Genomic DNA, 24,612 nt, shown 5'->3' with positions numbered 1-24,612 from the left:
GTCCCATCTGCCAAGTCTTGCTCTACATTCCTAATTCCTTAGCTGCCAGGGAACAGGAGTCTATGTATTGTGAGAAACTTGACTTTTGATTAATTTGAATTTCAAACTACTGCTATACATCCCAACAAACTTATGCCAAAGGATGATTATTTGCCTCAGAGCAGTTTCTTCTTTAAGTGATCAGTCAACATTTGCCTCCAGACTCCTGTCATTGCCTGCCATTAGCAAGTTCACACTTTATTCCCCAGCATCCTTATTCTTTCATGTGTAGCGGCATCACTTTACTGTTCCCAGCCTCTATTCCTTCCCTGGTTACAGAAGATACAGAGGAGGCAGAGTTACTGATGTCTTCCTTGCATTGGTCTTTGCTTACAAGACCAGCAATGGGCAGAAATTGATGCACAGGAAGATCCATCTGAATGAGTTTCTTTACTGTGTGGATGACCTTGCACTGGAACAGATTGTGCAGAGGGGTTATGGAGTCCCCTTCATTGCAGATATCCAGGAAGCATCAGGACAAATTAGAGTCACAATATTATTAGGGCTGGCAAAGACTTTGGAGGTCATCCAGTCCAACACCTCTGCCAAAGCAGGGTCACCTAGAGCAGGTTACACAGGAACACAGCAAGGTGGGTTCTGAATGTGTCCAGAGAGAGATACACAGTCCTGTGCCGCGTGCTCTAGGATGACGCTGCTTGAGCAGGGAAGCTGGACCAGACGTCCCAGTGTGGTCCCTTCCAATCTTACCCACTCTGTGATTCTGTTTGCCTCCGAGCTACTCGCTACTAACCTTTCTCGTCTGAAACATTTAAAAGCTACTTTTTTTTAGAAATCAACAGTACAGTTTGCAGATATCCCCTCAATGATTTAAACAACCATTTTATTATTAATTTTTTTTAATCTCTGCATCCCGGCTGTAAGGATGCTCTGATCTCCGTTAATACCGGCGCGGCTCCGCCCGCCTGCCCACGGCCCCGCTCCGCTCCCCGCCCCGCTGCGGGACAGGATGTCCCGCCTCCCGCCGCTCTCCCGATTGGCAGAGAGTTCCTCTGGCGTACGGGGGGCCGAGCTTTGCCCGTCTCCAGTAGCGGAGGAGCGAGGGAGGGATCGGCGAGCGGCTCCGCCGGCGGAGGGCTGGGGGGTGGGCGGGCGAGGGAAGGAGGGGCGAGGATTACCCGGGGCCGAGCGGGCGGCGGTGGAGCGAGAGCAGGAGCCGCCGTCGCTGCTGCTGCTCGGTGAGTGTGAGAGCCCCGACAGCCCCGCCGGGCTCTGGGGCAGCGGGGAGGCAGGGGCGGGAGCGCCGTGGAGCGGCGGTGGGAGGGCAGGCGGCGGGGGAAGCGCGGCCTCCGCTCCGCATCCCGGGAGCCCCGCGGGAGGGGCAGGCAGGGCAGGGGCGGCCCCCGCGCCGTGCGCGGCGACCCCTGCCCGGGCGGGGCTCTGCCTCTGCTCCCCGCGCCCCCCGCCCTGTCCTCGGGCTGGCCCGGGCGGGTGGGAGCCGCGGCTGGCGGCCGTCAGGGGCGGTGACAGCGGGACGTGAGCGCGGGGGTGGGATGCTCCCGGGAGAGGGGGAGCCCCCGGCCTCGGCCGCCGCCGGGAGGAGGGGGTGCGTGTGACCCTGATAATCGCTTTATGTTGGCCTGCGGCTTGCGTAATCTGCGATCAATTATTTATTTCATGCACCACTTACGGGGCTGAGGGGCAGCGTTAAGGCCTTTGGTGTGGCTTAGTGCAGCAGAAGGGAGGCTTCCTTTCCACGGGTGTGATAGGGAAGGGATGTGGAGGCTTTTTTCTAGGTTCAGGTAGTATTCCTAATGCGTGTTCCTCTCCCCGTGCAAATTCAGGGGATGTGAGCGAGGGAGGTCCTTCTTCACGATACATTTTAAAGACCAAGTAGAAGCCGTCCTAGTCTGAGCAAAAATAACCTTGTGTGGTTTACTTCATGTGCTAGATTGTCTTTTTTTAATTTTTGTCTTCGCTCATTCTGTAGCAGGTTGGGCTGCTCAGCCAGCCTGGAGAATAGGCTGAAGAAGGAAACATGTCTTCTGATTCTTTTTGTCTGTCTGCTCAAGCAAGGTTTGACTCCAAATGGTTGAAGACAGACTTGCAGGTAAGGACTTTGATGGTCATATTGCATTGTGACCTTTCAGGTGCTGTTCAAGGATGCTCTTAGTCCAAAAAGCTGACAAGTAGAAGATTGCAGCTCTTGGAGTAGTTTATAGGTTTTCCCAAGTATGCTGATTTATAAGTGGTTTTGAAGAAACACCAAGTTATTTTGATCTGCAAATAGATTTGCATTTTCAATTCAGTCCCTTCTGCTTTGAAACAAGCTGGGCTACATATATGTGTTGTCTTTGCTGAGTGTCAAAGCTCCTAGCAGAGTATGTGGCATTTCTTCTAGAACTATAAATTCTTATTTAGGCTGTTGCTAAATGTCTTGTCTGCATACGAGCTAACAGTTGTAATGCACAAGAGAAGTGAAGCGAAAAAGGCGATGGAAATGTAATTTATATTTTGAAGAATTCAAATTAGATTTTGCTGTAGTTGTTTGCATTTTGAGTAGAGGGTTCCTTTAAATTTTGTCCTTTTTGAATTTTTTGTCAAAGATATAAGGCTGAAATGGAAGTGGTCTTCATTGCAATATACCAGTATTTGGTGGAAGTTTTCTTTTGTCTTAGAAGATTTCTTCATTTAGCCAAGTTGCGTGATACGAGGAGGCTATTAACATGTTTTCCCTATTCAGGTTTTATGAATAAGTGGAAAATATAGAGAAATAGAGTAGTTTGGGTCAGTTTTGTTTGTGTTAGATGAAATGAGTAACTAGATTAAGTCCTTGTCTCTTTGCCTTCCTTTACCCAGATGTTGCATATGGATCTCTTACTTTGAATAACCATTACAAGTTTCAACTCAAAACTATGAAATTATTTTTGGGATGGGCCAGCCAGTGTTATTCTTTTGTTAGTGTTAATGATAGTGGTCCTGAAAAACTCTTACAGATTCCATCTTTGTGACTTGATCCCGATTACTTGCTGATAGTCTACATGCTTGAGTTGAGTTGTTCTTATGGTTAGACAAGGATTTTCCTCCATGCAGTTGTGATTCGAAAGCAGCCTTTCTCTAGTATTTTACATCAAACAAGATAAATTGGAATCAGAAGTGACAGATATAGCCTAAGCGGTTCCATTATGTAGTAGGTCTTGAATGTAAATGCTATGAAATGACAGGGCTTGCTCTTGATTTGGCTAGATTAATTCTATTTTCATCTTTTGTTCCTACAAAAGTAAAAGTTTCAGACTAATGTCAGATTTTTTTCTAATGTAGTAAATAAAGTTGCTATACAACATTTTGGAGATAAGCATATTAAGAAATATTTTTTTGTTTCCAGAAGGGTGGCTTTTAGATTGCAAGTATATTGCTTCAATGATTGTTGAATAGAGGAAAATTTATCTGAAAAAGTGGCAGCCTTTGTTTGCAACACCTGCTGACTATGCATTGCCTTTTTTTTTCTTCTGTATTATATGGGGTGAAAAATGTGACTGTTCATGTGATTTATGAGATTTTTCCTTTTTGTAGTGCCTTTTTTCTACATCCCTTTTTTTTTCCTATTTATTTAAGCTTTTCATAGGAGGGTTTCAGTTGTTATCCAGAGTTTTAAGGGTTATTTTCAGTTGTGTGTATAAATGCAACGAAATATTTGTGATTTGTGAGACTGTAGTTTAGTTGATGTGTTACAAGAATTCCTTTTAATAATGAAAATCTTCATTTGCAGCATATTTCTATGAATGAATGCTCTTACTTATACGAGTTCTTTATGTGTAATAACAAGTTAGACTCTAATTGCCAGAGTACTCTTTTTTTTTTTTTTTCCCTTTCAATCAAGCTGTAGTCAAAATAATGAGAATAATGAAATAAGCAAACAGTAATGATTTGTCATCTGCTGGATGCAAACACAACTTCTCTGGAATCTGAAGACAAGCCAGGCCTCCTGGGTATAATATAATTTTCTTATTAGGTTACCTGTTTTTTGTATTACACAGGTCCTCATCACAGAACTCGTAATTGGGTGCTTGTGTTCAGTATTTTGAAAAATTGAGCATGTGAATCTTGAGTGGCATCTTTTAATGTATTAAATGGCAGATGCCTTCTGTAAAGGAAAGGAGTTTTGGGCTCTGGAGAATTTATCTAATACGGGAATGATTATTTTAGCTACTGGTTGGCTAATGTGACCTAGCTTTGTGTGTTTTTTTTTTTTTTAATAGGTATAAATCATGTGTCTTAATCCTTTAATCCAATGTGTACTGAATATGTCGATTTCTTTATGTGCACGTTTTTACTGGCTCAGCTATAGAAAAGTCCTATTGGTGCTCAAGAGACTGTCAGCAGGAATTGAAAAGGTGAACACAGTACTATGAGAGGTTTGAAGAAGACACACTAAATTTATGTGAAAGGATTATGATGACTACAAATTGTTTGGAGTTGGACCCTGGAAGTCTTCACTTTGTAGCTACATTTTTAAATTCTCAGTGGACAGCAGTCCAAGAATGAGTAGGTGACAGTCCTTGTAGAAACAGAATTATTCTGGGGAATTACCTTAGGAGACATACAGAGACTGATTAGTTTTTAAAATAAATTCTGCTGCTACAAAATTTGGGGTGTATAGCTAGGATTGGAAGTAAAATAGTTTCATTTGGTGGTCTTGTGGTCTCCAAAGTACTTTTTTTTTTTTCACTTTTTTTTCTGTTGTCATTGTTGCCAGAGAGTTTGTTTTTTAGACTTGATAACTGGCAGTTATTGTAGATTAAGCCAATGAAATCTGAAAATTATCATGTGCTTTTTTATTATAGCTCAAGAAGGTGTTGCATGAATAGTGTAATGCACAATATTCTAGTACTATTTGCATTGATAAGTATTATGTTGTGGTGTTAATACCATAGGAAAAGAATGACATGTGGATTGTAGCATGGCTTGTGTTTAATCACCTGTGTGTCAATGTTGCAGCTGGTGTCCAGGCCAAATTTAAATGTTCTTACTCAGTTTTGGGATGTTGCTGCTGTGAGACAAAGGCAGTGTGATGTAGCATGTTATTACTGCTCTTAAGTGACTATCAAAGGCACAAGTCCTTTTGTAGTAGCAGTGAGCCTCTGGCCTGCACAATTACCTGGTGTGGTGTGAAATGTTAGTGGAACTGTAGCTTCACAATTTTTTTAGTTACATTAATTTTTCTGAAACTGAACAATACTATTTTAGGAAGCCAAAGTGCTCTAAAAAGATCCAAATGCAACCTGTAACTGCTCCATGTCTTTTTACAAACTTTGTATTTATTTGTGTGATTTATGGCTACTAGTGTAATTTTGAAGCACTCAGAAACATTTATTTTACTTAAAAAAATCTAAATTTCCTGGTGGAGCAAAATAAGATACTCTCTTATCTGAAAAAAACAAACTGTTACAGCAGCTGAAAAATCAGGATAGTTCAACTGAATATGAGAACATCAGTATTACAATATGTCGTATGTTCTCCTATGACGTGAACAGGATGTGCATAATATCACCATTAATAAAATAGTCCTATAAAGATATAAAATAGATGGATTTTAGTGCAGGCCACTTTCTCATGTGTTATTCTTAATACAGCAGCTTGAAAAGTTAGTGTATTATTTAAAATTTTATTTAGATTTGAATTAATACATTGAAAACATCTACCTATCTATCTACATAGTAGAAACCATGACATTTATAGCAAACATTGTGTGTAATGGGAGATTGGTATTTTCAATGACTGCTTCTAAGGAAGACATCCTTTATTATAAAAAGGGAAGATTAAAATTGTTTACTTAAACCTAGGTACCCAGTTTGCGGAATCAAACTGTGCTTAAAATAATTCTGATTAAATAGATGTACTGTACAACTAAATTGGAATCTTATGCAGAGACCTTTAATTAGTGATGGATGAATAGCTAAAAACTAGAATTGCTGTGAGCTAATGAGATGCATGTGTGTGTTCAAATGGAGTTTAATTAGGCTGCTTATTCTGGATCCTGTGGAGAACTGTTGTGCTTAATAGCAGGAGTTAGAGAGAAAAACTTTCATTTCCCTGTAGTGTGGAGAAAAACTTCAGGCAACAGTCAAGGTACAAGAGTTGTCTGCAAGAGGAACATGAGGCATTTCCATCACTTTTCATTGAGTTCATGGTTGGCAGACTATTTCTGTCATTATCTTTTGCCATGGAGATGAAAATCAGTTTTTTGAAATTAAATAGCCACCTTTAAGAGTTGCCTTGGTTTGAAACCTTTTTACCCTTCCTTCAAAGTTACATTTGTCATTTTGATTTTCTTGAAAATTCGACCTTCCAACATTCAGATCAGTGTCTTTACTTGTGAGAAGATTACATAAAGAAATGATGTCTTGGCTATTAAAAGCAAGAAGTTGGTGAAAGTTGCCTTCTCGATTTTGTTGCTTTCCTGTTAATCTTCTTCTTTGTTTTGGTTTTCTGATCAAAAAAATGAAGGGCTTATTTGGAAGTTCTTACAGCAAACTGCAAATGAGGACTCCTTTGTATTTAAAGGAAGTGAACTTCGTGATACCAATTTTTAAAAGTTGCCTTAAAAATGAAGTAATGTTGTCTCTCCTAAATAAGTGATTTCCAGATGGAGGGAAAAACATTTTATGTGGTGTGATAGGTTAGAGAAATTAGGTTTAAAACACAGGTTCAAATATTTGGGCTCAGACAGAGCTGTTCTTCAGATTCTAAGTTTGAGGGAAGTGCATAATTTTTATTTGTATGTGGGTATTAACTGTTAACTTTTCCAGCAAGCGGAAGACCAGCACCCTGCTATTATGGGGATATTTCTAGTTTAACCCCAAATCTGTTGAAGTAATGTGGGGCTGCTGAACTTTTTGGTTTTACTCTCTGAGTTCTTGAGCACTGTATTGAGGAGTAGTGATGTTGCACTGTGCTCTGCATAGGTGTTATAAGCAGCTGTGGTCTCAGGGCATGCCTCATTCAGCAGGGAAGGAAGGAAGCTAAAACAAAATACTAAGACAACAATGAAAAAGGAAACACAAATTGAATGGATTCAAAAATGCAAAAACAAAAGAGAGACTCAGGAAAGGACTTATTCTTCTCTGATTTTTTTCACTACTGCTGGGCTGAAAGTGTTTTTCACGTAAGTATTTTTCTAGCGAGAAGAGTTTTTCCATGTAGTCTTTGCATTAGCCACTGGCTGTATTTTAAAAATAAGTGAATAGAAGAACAGATTCTCCACTACCCTTGGCAATTCTGAGGTGAAGATTATTTAAGTAGCTTATATTTTAAATCCATACTGATGTTCTATGGTTATGAAGTCAGTTTCTTAAATTTCCAGTGCAATTATATAACCAGGAATCCTACCTAAGTCAATCCTTGTCCTTTTGTGTCCTTTTATTTTCCTGGCTTTGTTTCTCTTGAGTTCAAGTTAACTTTTATGAAGGCTTCTATGGTTTCTGCAGGGAAGTTTATGAAACAACCTTGAGAACATAATCTAATGTACTACATAGAGTTTGTCTAATTAAAATAGTTGACTTCAAAACCAAATCAGAGCTGCTGATTATTCTTAAAATAACTTACTGAAAGCAAAATAGTAGCAGTGCTCTGAGAATTCTCAGGAGCTTACCCAGTTATGGTTGCAGGATTTAATTTTCTTGAAATGGAAGGAAATGTTAATGCCGGGGTCTTACTGTCTAGAGTTGATGGGGATGGACAGAAATTTCACTGCCAGCCCTGTTGGAGGTTGGCAGCAGCATATGTCAGCAACCAAACTAGATAACCCTTGGACTTAATCAGATGTTGTACCAGACAGAATAAATTACAGTTCTACTGCAGAGATAAGATTAACAAAAGATTAGAGTGGAGGCAGTCCAGTTCACAGTAGAAGTTCGGTTTAAAGTCTCCTTCGGCCCTTGTGTTTTTAGTTTGGGATTAAGTGAGCAGGGCTGAGCCTTAGGTCTGCGTGGGAAGTATGGATTTGTTGAGATACATGGCTTTCAAGTGCAGGGATCAAGACAAGGTCTGGTGATGAGAAAGTGTGACAAATTGTGGAAGAGGCTTGGAGTTTCTGAAGGTGAGATGCGTAGGAGATGGGGATTGAGAAGAGGTCAGTAGATGTCATGGGAAAGGACAAGGGAGATTTTTAGCACGGAGAGTAAGTAGGAACATGGGCCAAAGTTGCAAGGCAGTGGATAGTAGTAATGGAGTATAGAGCTGCTGCTGTCCTGGTCTTTGGAAGGAAGTGTATATGTGCTGGGGCAAGCAGGGCCTTGGGGGGAGATTTACAGAGGGTACTTCTCTGGAACTGTTGTCAGTTGCAGAAGTTCAGTGAAAACTTCATTATTCTTAATTTGTTAACTTACTGAGTTTAAGTTCATCCCTTTAAACATGTGCCAATGAAGTTACTAAATTATTAGAGGGAAAGATATTCATATGAATCAAGCAATCTCTAGTGAGAGAGACCTTACAAAACACAAGTAGCTACTCTGGTGTTTAGAACTCAGTATGTCAGGAACCATGAAGACACCAAGTGTGTTTTTCTTCTCTTGCACTGTACCACCTTGTGAACATCCTTCAAATAATTTAGTGGAGGAAGTACCTTTTTCTCTTTTTTTTTTTTATTCTGAACAAAGTTTAATTCTCATTTTGAATGCTGAGATGTGTTCATAGATTCTTTATGAATGACTGAACGTGAGAGGTATTGGTGGGAGCAAAGGAAGAAAGTCATGAAATACTGGAGGAAGAAAAAAATGCAGGATTGGGAAGTTAAAGCAGACACTTTTCTACTACACAGAAGAGTGTTATCTTCAGCTGCAAGTTTCACAGGGTCAAAAATGTTTGAGATTGGAAGGGACCTCTGGAAGTCATCTGGTCTAACTCCCCTGTTCAAGCAGGGCCACCTAGGGTCCTGTGCCCAGGTCTGTGTTTGAATGTCTTCTGAATATCTTCAAAAATCAGGCATCCACAACCTCCCTGGTCATCTTGTGCCAGTGCTTGGTCACTGTCTCACAGAGAAAATGTGTTTCCTGATGGTCAGAGGGTGGTCAGAAGCTCCTGTGTTTCAGTTTATACCCTCTGGTCCTGTCACTGGGTACCACTGAGCAAAGCCTGGATCCATCTTTTTTACACCTTCCCTTCAGATTTTATATATATATATAAATATATGTATAGAGTATATATATGTATATAGATGAGCTTTCCACCCAATTCCTTTCCTCTCTGCCTTTCCTTATAAAACGGGTATTCCAGTCCCTTAATAATTTTCAAGGCTCTTTGCTGGGCTCTCTCCTTTTTGTCCATGTCTCTCACACTGAGCCCAGCACTGGACCTGTACTGATGCCTGAGGCTGTTCCTCCTCAGCTGGAGAACTTTTCACTTCTTCATGAGGTCAACCCATTTCTCCAGCTTGTCAAGGGCCCTCTGGATGTCAGCATGACCCTTTCTTTTATCAACCACTCCTCCTCATTTCTGTTGGCTAAAAGAAATATTTCTCTTAAGGGAGCTGTAAATTTTCTATTATGATTATGTAATTTTGAGATAATGAAAATAAAATTGCTTAAATAATTGATCACTTAGAAACTCAGACTTTTCTTTCACTTTCAGCTAATATATATAACAAATACTAGATATCTGCTGAATGTTGAGTAGATTAATAGTCATTTTGTTACAGCTGAAATTAAGTTGCCCTGTTATGACAGATGAATTGGTTGTAAATACTATTTCTTAATTATCTGTTCAGTTGGTTGCTTTGATTATTGCTGTAAAGTCAGTCCAGTGTTTCTTTACTTTCAAACTTGTCTCCTTTTTCCCTTCCCCCAACAGAGATACTGCTGACAAAATGTTAACTACAACCTGAGTAGTAGGCAAAATTGTTTATCTGAAGGCTGCTTATGGGATTTGGAGAGGGAGGTGGAACTCTGTGACCCATAGACTTGGCGGTTCCTCTATCTTTTTACAACATACCAAGAAAAAATTACTTTGATAAGACTTTGAACCAAACCCAAGGGCAAAGGCATTTTGTTTACTTTTTCAGTTTTTAGTTGCATGAAAGAGTTGAGTGAACTTTGTGCCATGTAAAAGGATTAGAGGTTGAGTGGAGAAAACAGTTCCTGATTCTGCTGTATATGAATGCTTTCAAAAGTAATAATTAAGTTTTCTGAAATAGAACAGTGCTACATTATGAAGAATCTGGCATTTAAAGCCTGGAGACATTTAGATTCTGTGGGCTGTGAGAATAATTTTCCATACCAAGGTGATCTGAGAACGTAAAGTAAAATGTGTGAAAAAGACAGTTTATTAGAGAAAGATCATTAATTTGTGAAAAGCATAATTTATTATGCAACCCATCTGGAGTATTGCCTCACTTGCTATTTTTCAAGCTTCTATTTTACCATAGGTTAGCATTTAACAGGTGAAAGTTAAAAAAAAAAAATAATCTATCACCACTATATGAACCAAAATCAGTGAAACAACTGTTTTACTTTTTTTACACAGGAAAAAAAACTATGAAAAGTAAATTTAGTGTCCTACTAAAGTGTATGACCACATCTAAAGAAGGAAAAAGTGAATGCCATTTATTGTTGAAATATTCATAGACTAGGAACAATTGAGAAAATCAGTTAATAGTGAATAATTTTTTTCTTTGTTGAAATTCAACTTCAAATTATTCCAATTTAAAAAAAAATGAAGCCAAATGTACAGCTTTTAGCAAAACACAAATCTTTGCAAAAGCTCTTTGTGCTGTGTAACCCTGAGGAACAGGGACTGTACCTTTCAGTAAAGCATGGTCAGAGTTTGATTCTGGAGCTATACAATTGATAAATCATGGATAAGATGAAGAACGTCTAGCTCACACTGCATGATTCTGTCCCTGATCAGGCAATAGTAAGTGACAGACAAGTGCAATGTGTCAACTCATATTTTATGCTGAAAGAAGAATAATGGAAATCATTGATACGTGTTGGAGTGGATTTCTGAAGTATGCAATATGAAGTCAAGAAATTACTATGGTCATTTAGTGTGTTACAGTCTTGTTTTTTAATTCCTGTTAACTGAGATGAGCTGGATCAGCAAATCTCTGCCCTGCTGGTGGATGTGTCTCTTAAAACATGTAATCCTTAATCATTACAATGTAATGATTTTATTTTGTGCTATTTTCTCGAGAGAAGTGGACTTTTGTGTAGTGGTAAATATTTTATGGCAGTTGTTGTAAGCCACATCTTTGTATTTCCTCTCAGTTAAAAAACTTTGGATTTGAATGCTAGTTCAAAGAGGCTTCACAAAGAGGCTTCTGAATGAGCCTTCAGCAGGTGGTGTATTTTCTTTTTTTCTTTTGTAAAATTTTTTTTTGTGGTCTTGTTTGTTTTTTCTTTTTTTTAATGTGGTCCACTGCATCATTGTGGTATGCAGAAAGTATTCTGTTTTTCATTTTTTTGTCCAGCCCTCCTCCCTCATGCTATACAGTTGTGAATTACAGCCTGGTTATTATGGAATTCACTTGGGATGTAGATACCTGTTCTGCAGCATTTTATAAAGCAAAAAGCAACATCCACAGAAGAGAAGTTATCCTGGTCATTAGGATTCTCCAAGGGAGATGCAAATTCCTAAATCATTAGAAGACTTGTGTTACAGCCAGTGCTTTTGTGAGTGGTTCCAGCTAGCAGAGTCTATATTCTGTTGCCAGTATTTGTCTCTTGAACACAGAGTGTATTGGGAGCTGAGCTGGGCTGAGGCAGCCCTTTGCTCTTCCTCTGGGTGTAGTTGGTTTTAGGCTTGATCCCTTCCATGATCTGGTTCTTCGTGGGAGAGGAGGCATTGTAGCAGTTGGAAAGAACAGGGAGGGTTGTGAGAGATGCTTTGCACAGCAGGACCAGATTGAACTGGCTGAATTCATTTACAAATCTGTGCCTTGATGTCATCATTCTGGTTAAGATGCCCAACTCTTTAGTTGCTGGTTGGCGAGGGGATTGTGAGCTTCTCTGTCTTGGGATTTTATGCAGCTTGACTTTGTTTGAATAGCTTTTCCTGACGAGAAAAAGGACTCCCCACACCCTCTCCCTGCACCCCAGCTGATGTCATCTTGAATGGGTGGTTATTCTGAGGTGACCAAATCCATACTTTTGATGAGAATTTGTCACCAAAAAAAGGTTTATTTTGCTGGACTTGAACCTATCTAAATTTTACCATTTTGCTCTTTTAACCTGAAAATAACATAGCTAGACAATCAAGGATTCTGAAGATTTTTTTAAATCTTCATCATACACACACACCATCTAATTTTCAAGGAGATGGTACATGTGTTTTCTTTCTTCTGGGATGATGTATAAAATCAGGTGTGTTTTAAGCATTAGCTTGAGTTGCCTTGAGAGAAAAGTGTGTGTAACTCTATTTAATGTATTATTTTTAACAGCTTGCTTTTACACGAGATGGATTGTGTGGCTTGTGGAATGAAATGGTAAAAGATGGAGAGATTGTATATCCTGGAACAGAATTAATACAGAGTGGTGAACTACCTCCAAGAAAAGGTATGAATTTTAAATTTCTTTTAATTTGTTAATTTTTTTCTTTCATTGTGATGTTGAAAATGGACTTCAGTTTTCCTACTGTCACAAAAATTTTGTTTGTCATCACCTATCTATACAATTTGCAGGTGTTAATGTTTTGAATTAAATAGAATTGAAAGTGATTTCTAAAAAGTGTATGAAAAGGTAATGTCCAAGCCTCCAAATGAAGTCTTAAATCTGTTCTAGCCTTGTGAAATTTAACTTCATAACTAGGCATGTTACTATGAAAGAGGCTTGGCAGTGTCTTTTTGTTTGGTATGCTTGGTGTGTTTACAGCTGTAGCCTTTGTTTAAAGGAAGTGGACTGAGGAATGGGATAAAGCTGATACTGCTATTTCTAATTTTGTTTACTATCTTCAGAAAGTAACTGAAAGGTCAGCTTAAAAACTGTCCACAATCTACCTGAGAATGTTGCGCGTGTTTTGTGTTTTTTGGGTTTTTTTAAAGTTTTCCAGTGTACTTGAGAGCAGTTCTAACACTGCAAATACTGCAAATGGCAGAGTAATACATCTGCTTAGAGAGATTACTTAAGTGGGGTGGATTTTGTTTTGTGATAGGCAATGCTAGAATGGGATGGTTCTATTCTTGCCTTTTTTTCCATCTTCACCACAAAAGTGGTGCTCTTTTGACTCCATACTGAACAGAAAATTAAACTGGTCAAAAAAAAAAAAATTTGTTTCCTGATCTGGCTGAAAGGGACTCACCAAATGGTCAGATAAGTTTTGTCAGTAATTTGTAAGATTCCCAGATAAATGAGGAGATGGGTAGAAATACTGCCTTTGGTAACAGTGAACTATTTTCTGGCATCTATTACTTTCTGAACTGTACTGTGGGATAGACATGATATTTCAAACCAGTAATGCTCAATTACTCACGTAGACAATTTTTTCATACCTATAGTATGCCTCCTTTAAAAATAGGAGAAACCATGTGTTTTTGACTAGAGGAGGTAATTTTTACAGGAAGTAAGATACAGTAAATAATTTATGAGAGAAGAATGAATTAAACATTTGCTTATCAAGAGTATAAGTTTTGTAGGTTATTGGTGGCTGCATGCTGTAGTAAAAATCAGGTTATGCTCCTAACTATTTCAGAGTTAGAAAACTTTTGTCTTCCCTATGCTGCTAGCCCTTTGGAATATTATTGTTGACAGTGATTGAAAATACACGTGATCTTATCAGGAAGGCTACTACAAAGCTGCTCATGAAATGAGTGGAGGTGGAGTAATAGTTTGTTCTTTGGGTTGGCTGCTTCCATGTGTAGTAATAAAAGGCATTGTAAACTTTTTGCAATAGAGGGAAGTATTACCTCTTAAAGGAATTGTAGGAAAAGCTTTCCCATTCACTGACAGCTTATGATAGAGGTGTTGTGGTGGTTGTGGTATAACAATTCAACACACTTTGCTTTCATGTAGAAGAAGGATAACAAACATCTGTAGTACTGAAGGCTATTTTATATATGTATAAATATGTGTGTGTATATATATATGCTTTGCTTTTTTTTTTTTTTTTTTGCTTTGCAAATGAAATTGATGAATTGATCTTTTCGTGCTGGATACTTACATGTTGCTTTTATAGTTGTACCTGTGCTAGTCTTTGACAGAAAACTGTTCTTCCAATATCTTTATAGCTAAGTAGCTGCAGAGAATAGAGATTTTTAGTTAATTATAATGCTTTAGTGCTTTTAGTAATTCTGAGAAGGCTTATAGAGAGATGCTGTAGTATAATTGTTTTTAATTTTCAGAGTATTCTTTGAAATACCAGCTAGGAAAATGCAATCTCTCACTTCTGATGCAAAATATAGTCAGCAGTATGAAGTAAAAATCCAGAAATGCTAAGTCAATCATCTGTGACTTCATGTTTGTCCGCACTTAGCACATTTATTCTGAACAACAATGAGAGTTTTTTATTTTAATGCTGGATGTATGTATGTACAAGTCTTAGAAGGTTCAAAAAGGTATAAAGTGTTAAAGACTGTAGAACACTGTTATTTAAAAATAGTTTGACACTTCACTGTATAAATAAGTCTTTTATGTTACTCTAAGATGTCCAAGCTGTGATGAGGCTTTTGAAAGCTTTCTCGTGAACATAGTGTGGTGGTGGTAAAGGCAGACTGCCATTTGTTGTTTCCAGTACTGTATTGTGGTGGGTTGACCTTAGCCAGGTGCCCACCCTTCCAGCTCCTTGTTTACTGCGCCTCCTCGATGGGTCAGAGGGAGAAAATAAAATGTAAAAGCTTGGGAGTTGAGATAAAGCCAGGGAGATCACTTACCAGTTACCATCATGGGCAAAATAGTCTTGGGGAAAATTAGTTTATTTTAGTGCCAATTAAGATAGACTTGTGTGGTGAGTAACAAAGGTAAAATCTATAATGCCACCTTCCACTTGTCTTTGCTTCTGGAGGAGTTAAGGGTAGGTATTGCATAGCACAGATCACACCTGTTCCTTTCCACAGCTGGAGGGTGTATGTTCTTCTACATATTTCTTGAAACACTGCAGTAGTTTAGAAAGTTAAATAACAGCTTTTTCAGGCTTTTAACTCTTAAGATTAATCTATAAACTGTTTCAGTGAAGTTAGTCTTCATAAATGCTATTGTGTTGGCCTACAGGATTCTAAAATACAGCTATCTTGCTTACCAGGCTTGAGTTTTGAAGGAAAAAAAGGCTAATGAAGGCTGTTTTTGGTCACTGTCAGTGAGTCTGTGTGTTTAATCACAGAACCAGAAAAAACTGATGGGTCAGTTTGCACCTGTGACCTTGTAGCTCAAGTTGAGTTTCATGAAATTAAAATCTAAAGTATTAATGTCTGTCTAGTTGGTGCTTACTTTTTTGCATAAATTATCTGAAAATATAATTCAAGAGGAGAGGGAAGAGTACACACAAGTAATGAGATCTATATAAAACCCAGTAGTTTTATATGAAAAACAATATAGATTAATGTCAATATTCAGAGTTTGCTGCTAAATTGACTGATCTGGAGATGAGCAAGAGAGGTTGCTGTATGTAGCCCCTTTTATTCAGTCTTTTTAAAGAAGATTTTTGATTTAAGCCCATCCACCGTAAGTCTGTTTCTTCACTAGTGCTAATAGCTCTCTGTTGCTGCTGACTGGACTGTTCAGAAGAGGCACTTCATTCTGTCAGTGGATATTAGCAGTAGCAGTAGACTGGAAGATAGCAAAAAACATTCCTTTTCTCTCTAGGAAGAATATAGAAGTAGTGCATTTTTTTTTCTCCTGTTAGCAAGAATGTTTGGGTAGGAATAAGGTCTTTGTTTTGAATTCATGGCACTTTAAGAAAAACATGTCTGATAAATGTGTTCAACAGAATGTTTGTATGTTTCCAAGTACCATCTGAGGACACAGCTGTGACAGTAGTGATGTCCAAATACAGGTGCACTTGCAGCATTACATGTATTTCAAAGACAATCAAGCTGCCCTCAGGAAATTTGGATTAGATAAATAACTTGTATATGGGAATCTATGTTCTGAAAATAATAAAAAGTATTAAATAATATTATTCTTACTGAATTTTCAAGTTAGAGAACTGTTACTTGTAAAATTTTAAGACAATACCAGTCTCTTTAAGACATACAGGTCTCTTTTGTGGGTTGCTATTTTTTATTTATTTTTGATTCTTCAAACTTCATAGGTGGAAAATTCTGTTTCAATTAGCTGTTTTAAGCTCCAGGACAAAAATATAAAATTGTCAGCTTCATACCTCCATCCTGCTGTTGGCAAACACTGTGAGCTTCCTCTTCTTTTCCCCCTATCCTGAAAGTTGGACCTTTCTCTGCCTGGTGCCTCTAAATACACAAACCTCATGCAGTGTTGCACCTGCAAGCAGGTTAAATGAAGTCCAAATGCCACAAGCAATTCCAGAGAGGCTGGCAGAAACAAAATATTTATGACAAGAATAACAGCATGTGGGAATTGGTTATGGTGGCTGCTGTGCAGACCACATTATAAATCAAACTGTAGTAGTGAGTAGGGATGTGGGCTGGCTCCTGCTTTGAGCCTCCTGTTTTGTGTAAAGGAGAACTTGTTAGAAATGAGAAGTGGCCCTTTTCTCTTCTGCTTCCCCTGATCCAGCTGTGGGTTGTACACAGTGACTCAAGAATTCAGTGCTCAGCTGTGAATTACCATACTCTCTCTGCAGGATAGGGAAGTCTTTAGTCACTCTGTTGGACAGTTTGACTTTAGAAGAGTAGAATGCTCTGTTGTAAATTAAAAATAATTTAATGCATTTTAAAAAATAGTATACCAGGGAAGAAAAGTAACTTTATTTCTGATTAGGGTTAGGAGATCAGAATCTTATCATATAACCTAGAAGGCTGTATAAATATGGTTTAAATATGGTTGATAAATATGTATAAAAATGGTAAAGCATATCTTTCCCTCACAAATAACTATCAATTTTGTGTATGTAGGTATATGTGTGTGTGTAAAAAATCAAGGATTTTTTGGCAGGAAATATATTGCAGCTGAAATATTTCCTGGATCTGGGACCACCAAATACTGGTTTAGGGAGGTTCTAAGATACAGCCCTTTTCTAAAGCACACCGTGGGACTTTTTGCCCCATCAGCATCTGTAGGGAAACTGTTGCAGGCTTTCTCTTGCAATGGAGGGATTCCCAACTACATGAGTTCATTGGCATTTCAGAGCAGCACAAGACCATACTAGAACAGGTGGTGGAGGACACTATGCAGTGTCAGGTTTTTTCCCTCATTGATTATGAAATGTAAGTTCCATTTTTAGTGCTTCCTTTTTATCCTCTGTTTATACCAGATTAGGCCATGACTGTGCGAGATCGTGCACACATGGTGAGCTGCCATGGTTTCATTTGGGAGCTAATTTCTAGTTGAGAAGGGTTACTTCAGTTGCTCACTTTTGACTGTTGCCTGTGCCTACCTGCCTCAGTGTAGTGGCTGTATACTAAAACTTAATAAAGAGAAAGGTCTTTCAGGGAGTTGTTTCCCCCACCACAATATTCACAAAATTAAGTTAAATCATGTTGACACACTGCACTGTATTTTTGCATGCATTGTTTTGAGAACTATCTTACCGCCTGTTACTTTGGTCTGTTCTGGCTTAAGATCTCTCCTCCCTGCCCCTCTTTCTGAAAAATCTTTGGGTCTTCCTGTTTAAAAATCTCTCATGAAGCATAACAGAACTTCCGTAATTATGATGTCTGTGTTGCTGCTTTCAATCTAGACTGATGTCAGCTTTGTTTGTTATGTGGCAAGTGTTTTTTTTTGCAAGTTTAGTGAACTGTCTTTGTGAAACAATTTGACATGGTCTTTTAATGTGATTTTTAGCTCATTTCCTTCCCACTTTTTCTCTCATTGCTTCTCTTCTTGGTTCATACAGACAATTAAAAAAAAACCCTCCTGTGTATTTACACGTTTTATTCCATACAAAACTTGAGTTCCCACCTGGATTGGGATCTTCTCGATTTGCAGTGAGGAGTTTGATAAAGTGACTAGGTTTGTAGCCTTTGGTTGTCATCCTTTGCCAAGGATCTGTTAAAAAGCGTAGCAAGTTCTCCTGCAGCTGCCTGTAAATTGTGTCTTGGCACAGCATCCTTCTACCCACTAACTAAAATTCCAGACCCTGCAAAGTGTGTCTCTAGACGTGTGGGTGAGTGGAGAAACAGTGAGATTATGGTGTTACTGTGGAAATACTCTGAGCCACTGGGGCTGAACAGGGTCCTTGGTCTATGAGGGGTTCTGTACTTTTCATGTTATTTGCCTGTGCCTTTGAAAAGAGACAGCTGGATTGAATCACATTTTGGACATTGTTATCAAACTGGTGACTCACAGGCTGTTCCTTAGTGTTAGAGGGACAAAGTTAGATTCTGTTTGCCACTTACAAGAAGTCTATCCAAATTGCATTTTCCTGTTCTCAAGTGACTTTGCTATCTCTTTCTTGGCCAACAATCTCAGCTCATCGTGGATACTGCAATTATGCCTCCTTTCCTTTTTTTCCTGCCTTTCAGTCTTCATCTTCCACCTCCTGAGCACCTGTCAGTTACAGGTCAGAAAACAGTGCTTTAATTTAAAATTTGTGTAATTAAGGTGCCCCAAAAGAACTTTATTTTGGGAGGTCTTATGATCTCCTGTTAAAAAAAAAATAAAAAAAAAATATAACAAAGAGGCAATCACAGATCCAGTTCCAACCAGATTAAGCATTAATTTTCTGTTAGGCCAGATGGAAAGAATAGCTGAATGTTCTTGTACATTGTGATAGGTGTGTTTTGTACATTCTGAGATAGTGAGAGCCTTTGATCTCACTCCATGAGTGTGAGGCAGGCTGCAGTCAGATGTTCCATGTCTGGCTACTGATGTAAACCTCTTGCTTATTATTTTCTTCTGATACATGCTGGTACAAATGCAGTATCTCGGTGGAGTGAGAAAGGAAAAAAGACAAAATACTAGTGCTTACCTGTTGTGTTGTAGCTGGGACATTTAGGGAGGGAGTCTCTGGACTACTAGACTGGCAGATAGGAATGAAGGATTGATCAGTTCTAGGAGCCAGGTAAAAAAGGTTGGAACTAAACTCTTCATGGGCAAATTTCAAATGCTGGACTTGAGAAATTTTGAGTGGTATGGTTTGAAAAGAAGGTCAGGGTGAGGCAAGTAGCTGCCCATGTGTCCCTCAATTGCAAGGCAATCTTACGCATTGAACAGACTGGAGGTATAGATATGGAAATCCATAGTCTCAATATAAATAAAGAGAAACTTCCAGCTGTCTAGTTCTACTCCATTTAGAAAATTGAGACTTTCAGGCAACCTTTGATTACAGAGATAAGTGACTAATGTCTGTGTTCTGACTTTGTGAAAGTAGTCTCAAAAGGATTGCACATGCTGTTTTGTTGCTTGGGCAGAAAATGGTGGGATTATTTTCAGTACTTGCCAGTAATTACTAAGATGCTAGATGTTTTACGGATGTTGACATACTGCTGCATAAAAGTAGTGTAAATGCCAATGTGTAGCTCTCCTTGATTTTGAAATGTAGGCTATTGCTGTATTTTTTTATTCTTGGAAATGGAATATAAAACCAAATTAATGCTACAGCACTACAGATAGTTGGGAGCATAATCTGACTTCAAGTGCCTTCTGTGCAGTACTGTGTATTGCAAATCCTTTGCAATTCTTACATGATGGCATCAATATTAAATGTTCATCATCCTGAGGAGGTTACAGAGGTGATTTCTGGATTGTAAAGTCACTGTCTTACAAAATGTAACATGAGACCCAGCACCTGTGACAGTTAACATGGTAAAATACTACTTTCCCCCACCATGTTCTCTTAATGATAGACAATATTTCTGTAAGCTTGTGGGCTGGGGATTTCACCTTTATATTTCTAATCTAGACCTGAATTCCAACCTGACTTGAAGGTAACTTACCTGGTCTTTTTTTTCCCCTTCCCTTTTGTTTTCTTTAGATGATAGCACTGAATGCCAAACTGCATCGAAGAAAGAAGAGCAGAACGACAAAGAAAAGAAAGATGAAGAAGAGACTCCACTGCCCACTTACAGGGCCAAATCGATTGTTGAGAGTTGGGTGTGGGGTAAACAACCAGGTATCACAGCTGTTTTGGTCATCTTCACTGACATTATGTATTCTATATTGATCACTTCTTTTGTAGCATCAGGAAGTATTTGTATCAAATGTACTTGCTGACATATGCATCTGTTAGGTTAGTGAGATAAGTTGGATATGTGGTTTAACTGTGATTGAAATTAGACATTTGCTGTAATTAATTTCAGGTTTAATTAGACTCTTGACTTGAAGAGTCAATTTGCCCCTTTCAGGCTGCTTGAAGGAATGATAGACTGATTTGCAATAAATGAAGTTACCCAGTGAAAAGTTCCAATGTCTTCAGAATATTTCTTTTCAGTTGCAGACATTATAAAGAAATTGCTTAGTTTCTGAAGCCTGAATTTTCTGCAGGCAGTAATGGTTTAATGGGTGATTTTTCTCTTTGGTTTCATGGTCTGGTAGATAGGTTTGTGTGAATCATGGGAGGAAGGTTGAAATGGTTAGTTCAGTTAACTGTTTGTCTTGACCTTTGCTGGCAGTAATTGCACCTGTGGTGGCAGTGGAAAAGCAGTTTGTGTGTTCACATCTTTGTGTAGAGGTCTGTAAAATACTACTTTTGATACTGAAGCCAGTTGAAATTTGTGGCTGCTTGCTACTGTAGAGCAACAGTTCATTGTCTAAAATTGTCCTTGTTTAAAAATAGCAGATCAGAAGAAGCCTCAGTTCAGTAGTTTATTTTACAGTTCCTGGTACATGATATTGCCTGATTCAGATGTTGGCATGTACAAACTTCAGAGACATCTGTTGTGTCACTTGTCCTTTCCCCTCACCCAGAAGCACTTGAAGATCCCTGGGAAAAGTATTATCTCTTCAGTGCCAGAATCTGCATCTGTGTAGCTGTGTTTGCTAGGGGAGATACTTGTTTCTGTTGAACCACAGGTCAGCTGCCAGTCTGCTGTCCTCTGCTCTGTGCCAGCCTGCTTGCTCCCTTTCCTTGAGGACAGGAGGACAGATGGATTTGCTGTCACTCTGGTAGCAGGACAGCATCTTGCAGTATATCAGGAATGACTAGAATTGCCACTACAGTGGAAGAGAGAGCGAGAATTCAATGTGTTGGAGAGATGTGAGCTGAAGGTCACATTATTTATGTCTTATATTCTTATTTCATGTGTGTTGCTGTAAAGTAAAATAAAACTATTTTACAGAATGGTAATCTAAATGTCAAAGATCTTACCACATTTCTTCCAGCTGACCCAGGTGTTTGAGACAACACTTGGTCTTTAAGCTCACCCTCCAATTATTTTCTAGAAAATCGAAGAAGCAGTTTTTCAAAATAAAAAGGATGCATGTATGTGGAATTTTCAGAAAGAAATAGCTTTCTGTCTTGTAGTTATTTTAATACTTATATATAGTATGGTTTATTGCCATGTGTATAGATTCTTGTTCTAGAAATAATGTGTGAATAATTTGTCAGAAATAGATTTTTATTCCTTGGTCTCTGTTACTATTTGTGCTTGAAGTTTGTATCACCTAGCTGTGACAAAAATCCTTAAACAGTGCTATGAACACACTTGTTGAACAAACTTGTGGTTTATTTATGCAATAAATGTATTTATTGTATAAATAAACTGCAAGTGTGACTTTTGTTCATGACTGTAGGCTACCTTGTTAATTTTTGTTTTGCATTTGTCCAAAATGTAGCTAACATCTGCCTTTTGAGCCATCCTAGTTTTTGTGGCTTGGTAATTAATTTTGAAGAAAACTACAGCATCAGTTCCATTTTGATACTTTCTGTTAATGTTTCATAAAATGAGAACTGTTTTAAGCATTTCTTCTGTTATCCTTCAAAAAATAAACTTTTAAATATTTCCTTGTCATAACCATGAAGGAACTTTTTAAAAGGAGAGTTGTTTCTTAAATATATAATTGCTGATCAAGTAAGAAATAAAGATTTACCATGTCTTCATTTATGGTTTATATTCCTTTACAAGTAAGGTATAATTCAGATATGGAGATTTGAGTTTATGTTCCAAAAAGAACTGAAGAGGCATTTAAAGTCAGTGTTTCAGGTCAATACACTGAAGTATTTCTACTGAGTTGAATGATTTACAGCCTTACATTATGAAAATAGTAACTAGATATTAGACACTGTATGTTTTAGAAGTGCTGTAATACAATCTTATTTTGCCAAGTGTGGAGGATCTTGGTGTTGAACTTCAGGCTAATCTAGGTCAGTGGGCCTTGTGACACCCCTCCCCCACGAGGGCTAAGAGTTTGTGAGAGCACGGAGAAAAACCTGCTCATTAAATGTGTTGAGGAGCAGTACTTCATGTGCCCCTCAACTCCATGCTTGTTTTGTCATCCTGGCACACGTTCAGAGGAGCAAAAATGCTTTTTCTAGGTCTCATTTATGCTGAGATCACTGTGCTGTCAGAACAGGGCAAAGATATCATAGTGTTTTTCTTTTTTTCTTATTTTTTTAATGGTCTTACTATTTCAAGTACTGTAAGACTACATAAGATAATAATAGATACATGCGTAAGTCATTATTTGACTTTAAGGTGTTTTTTTAATTTCTCTTGCATCTTAGTGTTGTTCCATTTCATATTCAGCTCTTTCATGATACCACTGTTAAACTATTCCTTTTTTACATGAATGCTCCCTTAAAATGTCTTCTGCCTGTTGTATTCATACCAGGTTGAGTACATTCATAAAGCAGTTCCTCTGATTCTTCCTAAAAATCCTTGTTTACTATCTTCTTTTATTTCAGTTTTCTTTCCTGAAGATATTTCAGGTTTTAACATCTGACATGATCTGAGGTCCAGGTGTTCAGCCCTAGGTATGGGGAGAAATAAAGAGGAGACTCTTTGAAGTGGTTATTCAAAGCCTACAGAAAATAGAGCAGTATTTAATCTTCTTGGGCTTCTTTTTCTTGAGTGAATATGCTTAAGGTTGAGTATATTGAATCATACTTTTTACAGTGTTGCATCTTATTTTTCTGATGTTGTTAGTACAATATCACCAAGATTGCACCAAGAAATGCTTTATAGGCACTACGGGAGAGGCAAGGTTAACATTAACCATGTAAGTTCAGTGAGCTTGTTGACATACTTGTCATTACCAAATGCACTTTTATTCCTGCGTTTGTGTTGTGAGAAGAGGAGATAGGCAGAAATTCCATCCTGTAAGGAGCTTTGATGAAATCTAAATTTACACTGTGTACAGAAATAATTAAGTAGTCATGGCATTGAAAAAAACCTTATTTTAGCCTTCTTTATTGAGATGTTTTTGGCTTTTATGAAATTTCTTGATTCATGCTTTCAAGTTGAGATTTACAAATGCTGAGTCAAAGGATAAAATTTGACACCCCCCGCCCCCATTTTACATTTCTCAGAGCTCCTTCATCCGTGTGTTTTCTTTTACCTTTTTGCCTTTGCATCATCATCCCATCATGTACCCTCTACCCCAGCTTGAAACCACTTGTCCTGCTCCAAATATCTGTTTGGTTGCCATTTACGCCTTTAAGGAATGTATGTGTTAGTGTGTATTTTTACACACAGACAGGAATTTAAATTCTTGCTATTTTGTGCTGTGTGTGAGTATTAGAACATCAATTTAAACAAGTTTTGCAGTAAAACTTTGAAAATTATAGAATTGTAGGATATGCTGAGGTGGAAGGGACCCATGAGGATCATCAAGTCCAGCTCTTGGCCCTGCCCAGGACACCCCAATAGTCACACCATGTGCCTGAGAGCATTGTCTAAACACTTGCACTCAAACAGGCTGGTGCTGTGACCACTTCCCTGAGGGACTGCAGTGCCCAACCAGCTTCTGAGTAAAAAAACTTTTTCCTGATATCCAACCTAAACCTCCCCTGACTCAGCTTTATGCCACATCCTCAAGTCCTGTCACTGGTCACAAGAGTGAAGGATGCGTACTTGCCCCTCATCTTCCCCTTAGGAGGATGTTGAAGACCACAGTGAGGTCTCCCTTCAGTCTCCTCCAGGCTGAACAAACCAAGTGTTCTCAGCTGCTTCTCATAAGGCTTTTCCTCCAGACACTTCACTGTCCTGCACCCAGCCACAAAATGAGATGCATTTGGAATGCACATGCAGCTGATCAATATTTCTTCTGCTGCATATTAATAAGGTGAAGTCTGATGTTCATCTTTTGAACAGGAGAGCAGAAAGCTGAAAGCTAAATGCCCTTTAGGCATTATATTCTTTGTTGGTATAAAATAACATTGAAAGCCTATTTTGGTTTTGTTTCTGAAGGAAATTGGGTGTATGTGATGGCATTGTTGTCCTTCCCTCTAACTTTGGCATTTGCTCATTCTAGAGGTTTTTTTTTTGAAGGGTCATTAGAAGCCTGTTAAGCCAAGCCAGCTGCATCCTTTATCTCCTCTTTGTCCAGTGGAAATAATGTGTAGTGAAAGGGGAAAGAGAAGACAAAATATGAAATTCTCTAGGAAATTAGAGCACATTAG

General features: G+C 38.5%; 1 protein-coding gene across 4 annotated transcripts in view; it reads left to right on the top strand.

Moving 5' to 3' along the window:
- Window positions 1–1,168: 1,168 nt before the first annotated feature.
- HERC2 (HECT and RLD domain containing E3 ubiquitin protein ligase 2) overlaps window positions 1,169–24,612 on the top strand; it is a 103,039-nt gene continuing 79,595 nt past the window's right edge. For 2 of the 4 annotated variants that reach the window (XM_053933736.1, XM_053933727.1), the window contains exons 1-3: window positions 6,963–7,162; window positions 12,431–12,545; window positions 20,029–20,166. In XM_053933736.1, the coding sequence (XP_053789711.1) occupies window positions 7,067–7,162; window positions 12,431–12,545; window positions 20,029–20,166 (349 nt within the window). In that variant the 5' untranslated portion in view covers window positions 6,963–7,066. Of the gene's footprint in view, window positions 1,236–1,987; window positions 2,108–6,962; window positions 7,163–12,430; window positions 12,546–20,028; window positions 20,167–24,612 lie in introns of those variants that run through there. The other 2 variants (XM_053933750.1, XM_053933745.1) reach the window with 2 other exon arrangements.

The sequence above is a fragment of the Vidua chalybeata genome, chromosome 2, assembly GCF_026979565.1.
Source record: "Vidua chalybeata isolate OUT-0048 chromosome 2, bVidCha1 merged haplotype, whole genome shotgun sequence".
Lineage (NCBI taxonomy): Eukaryota > Metazoa > Chordata > Aves > Passeriformes > Viduidae > Vidua > Vidua chalybeata.
This window is presented reverse-complemented; position numbering and strand designations above follow the sequence as displayed.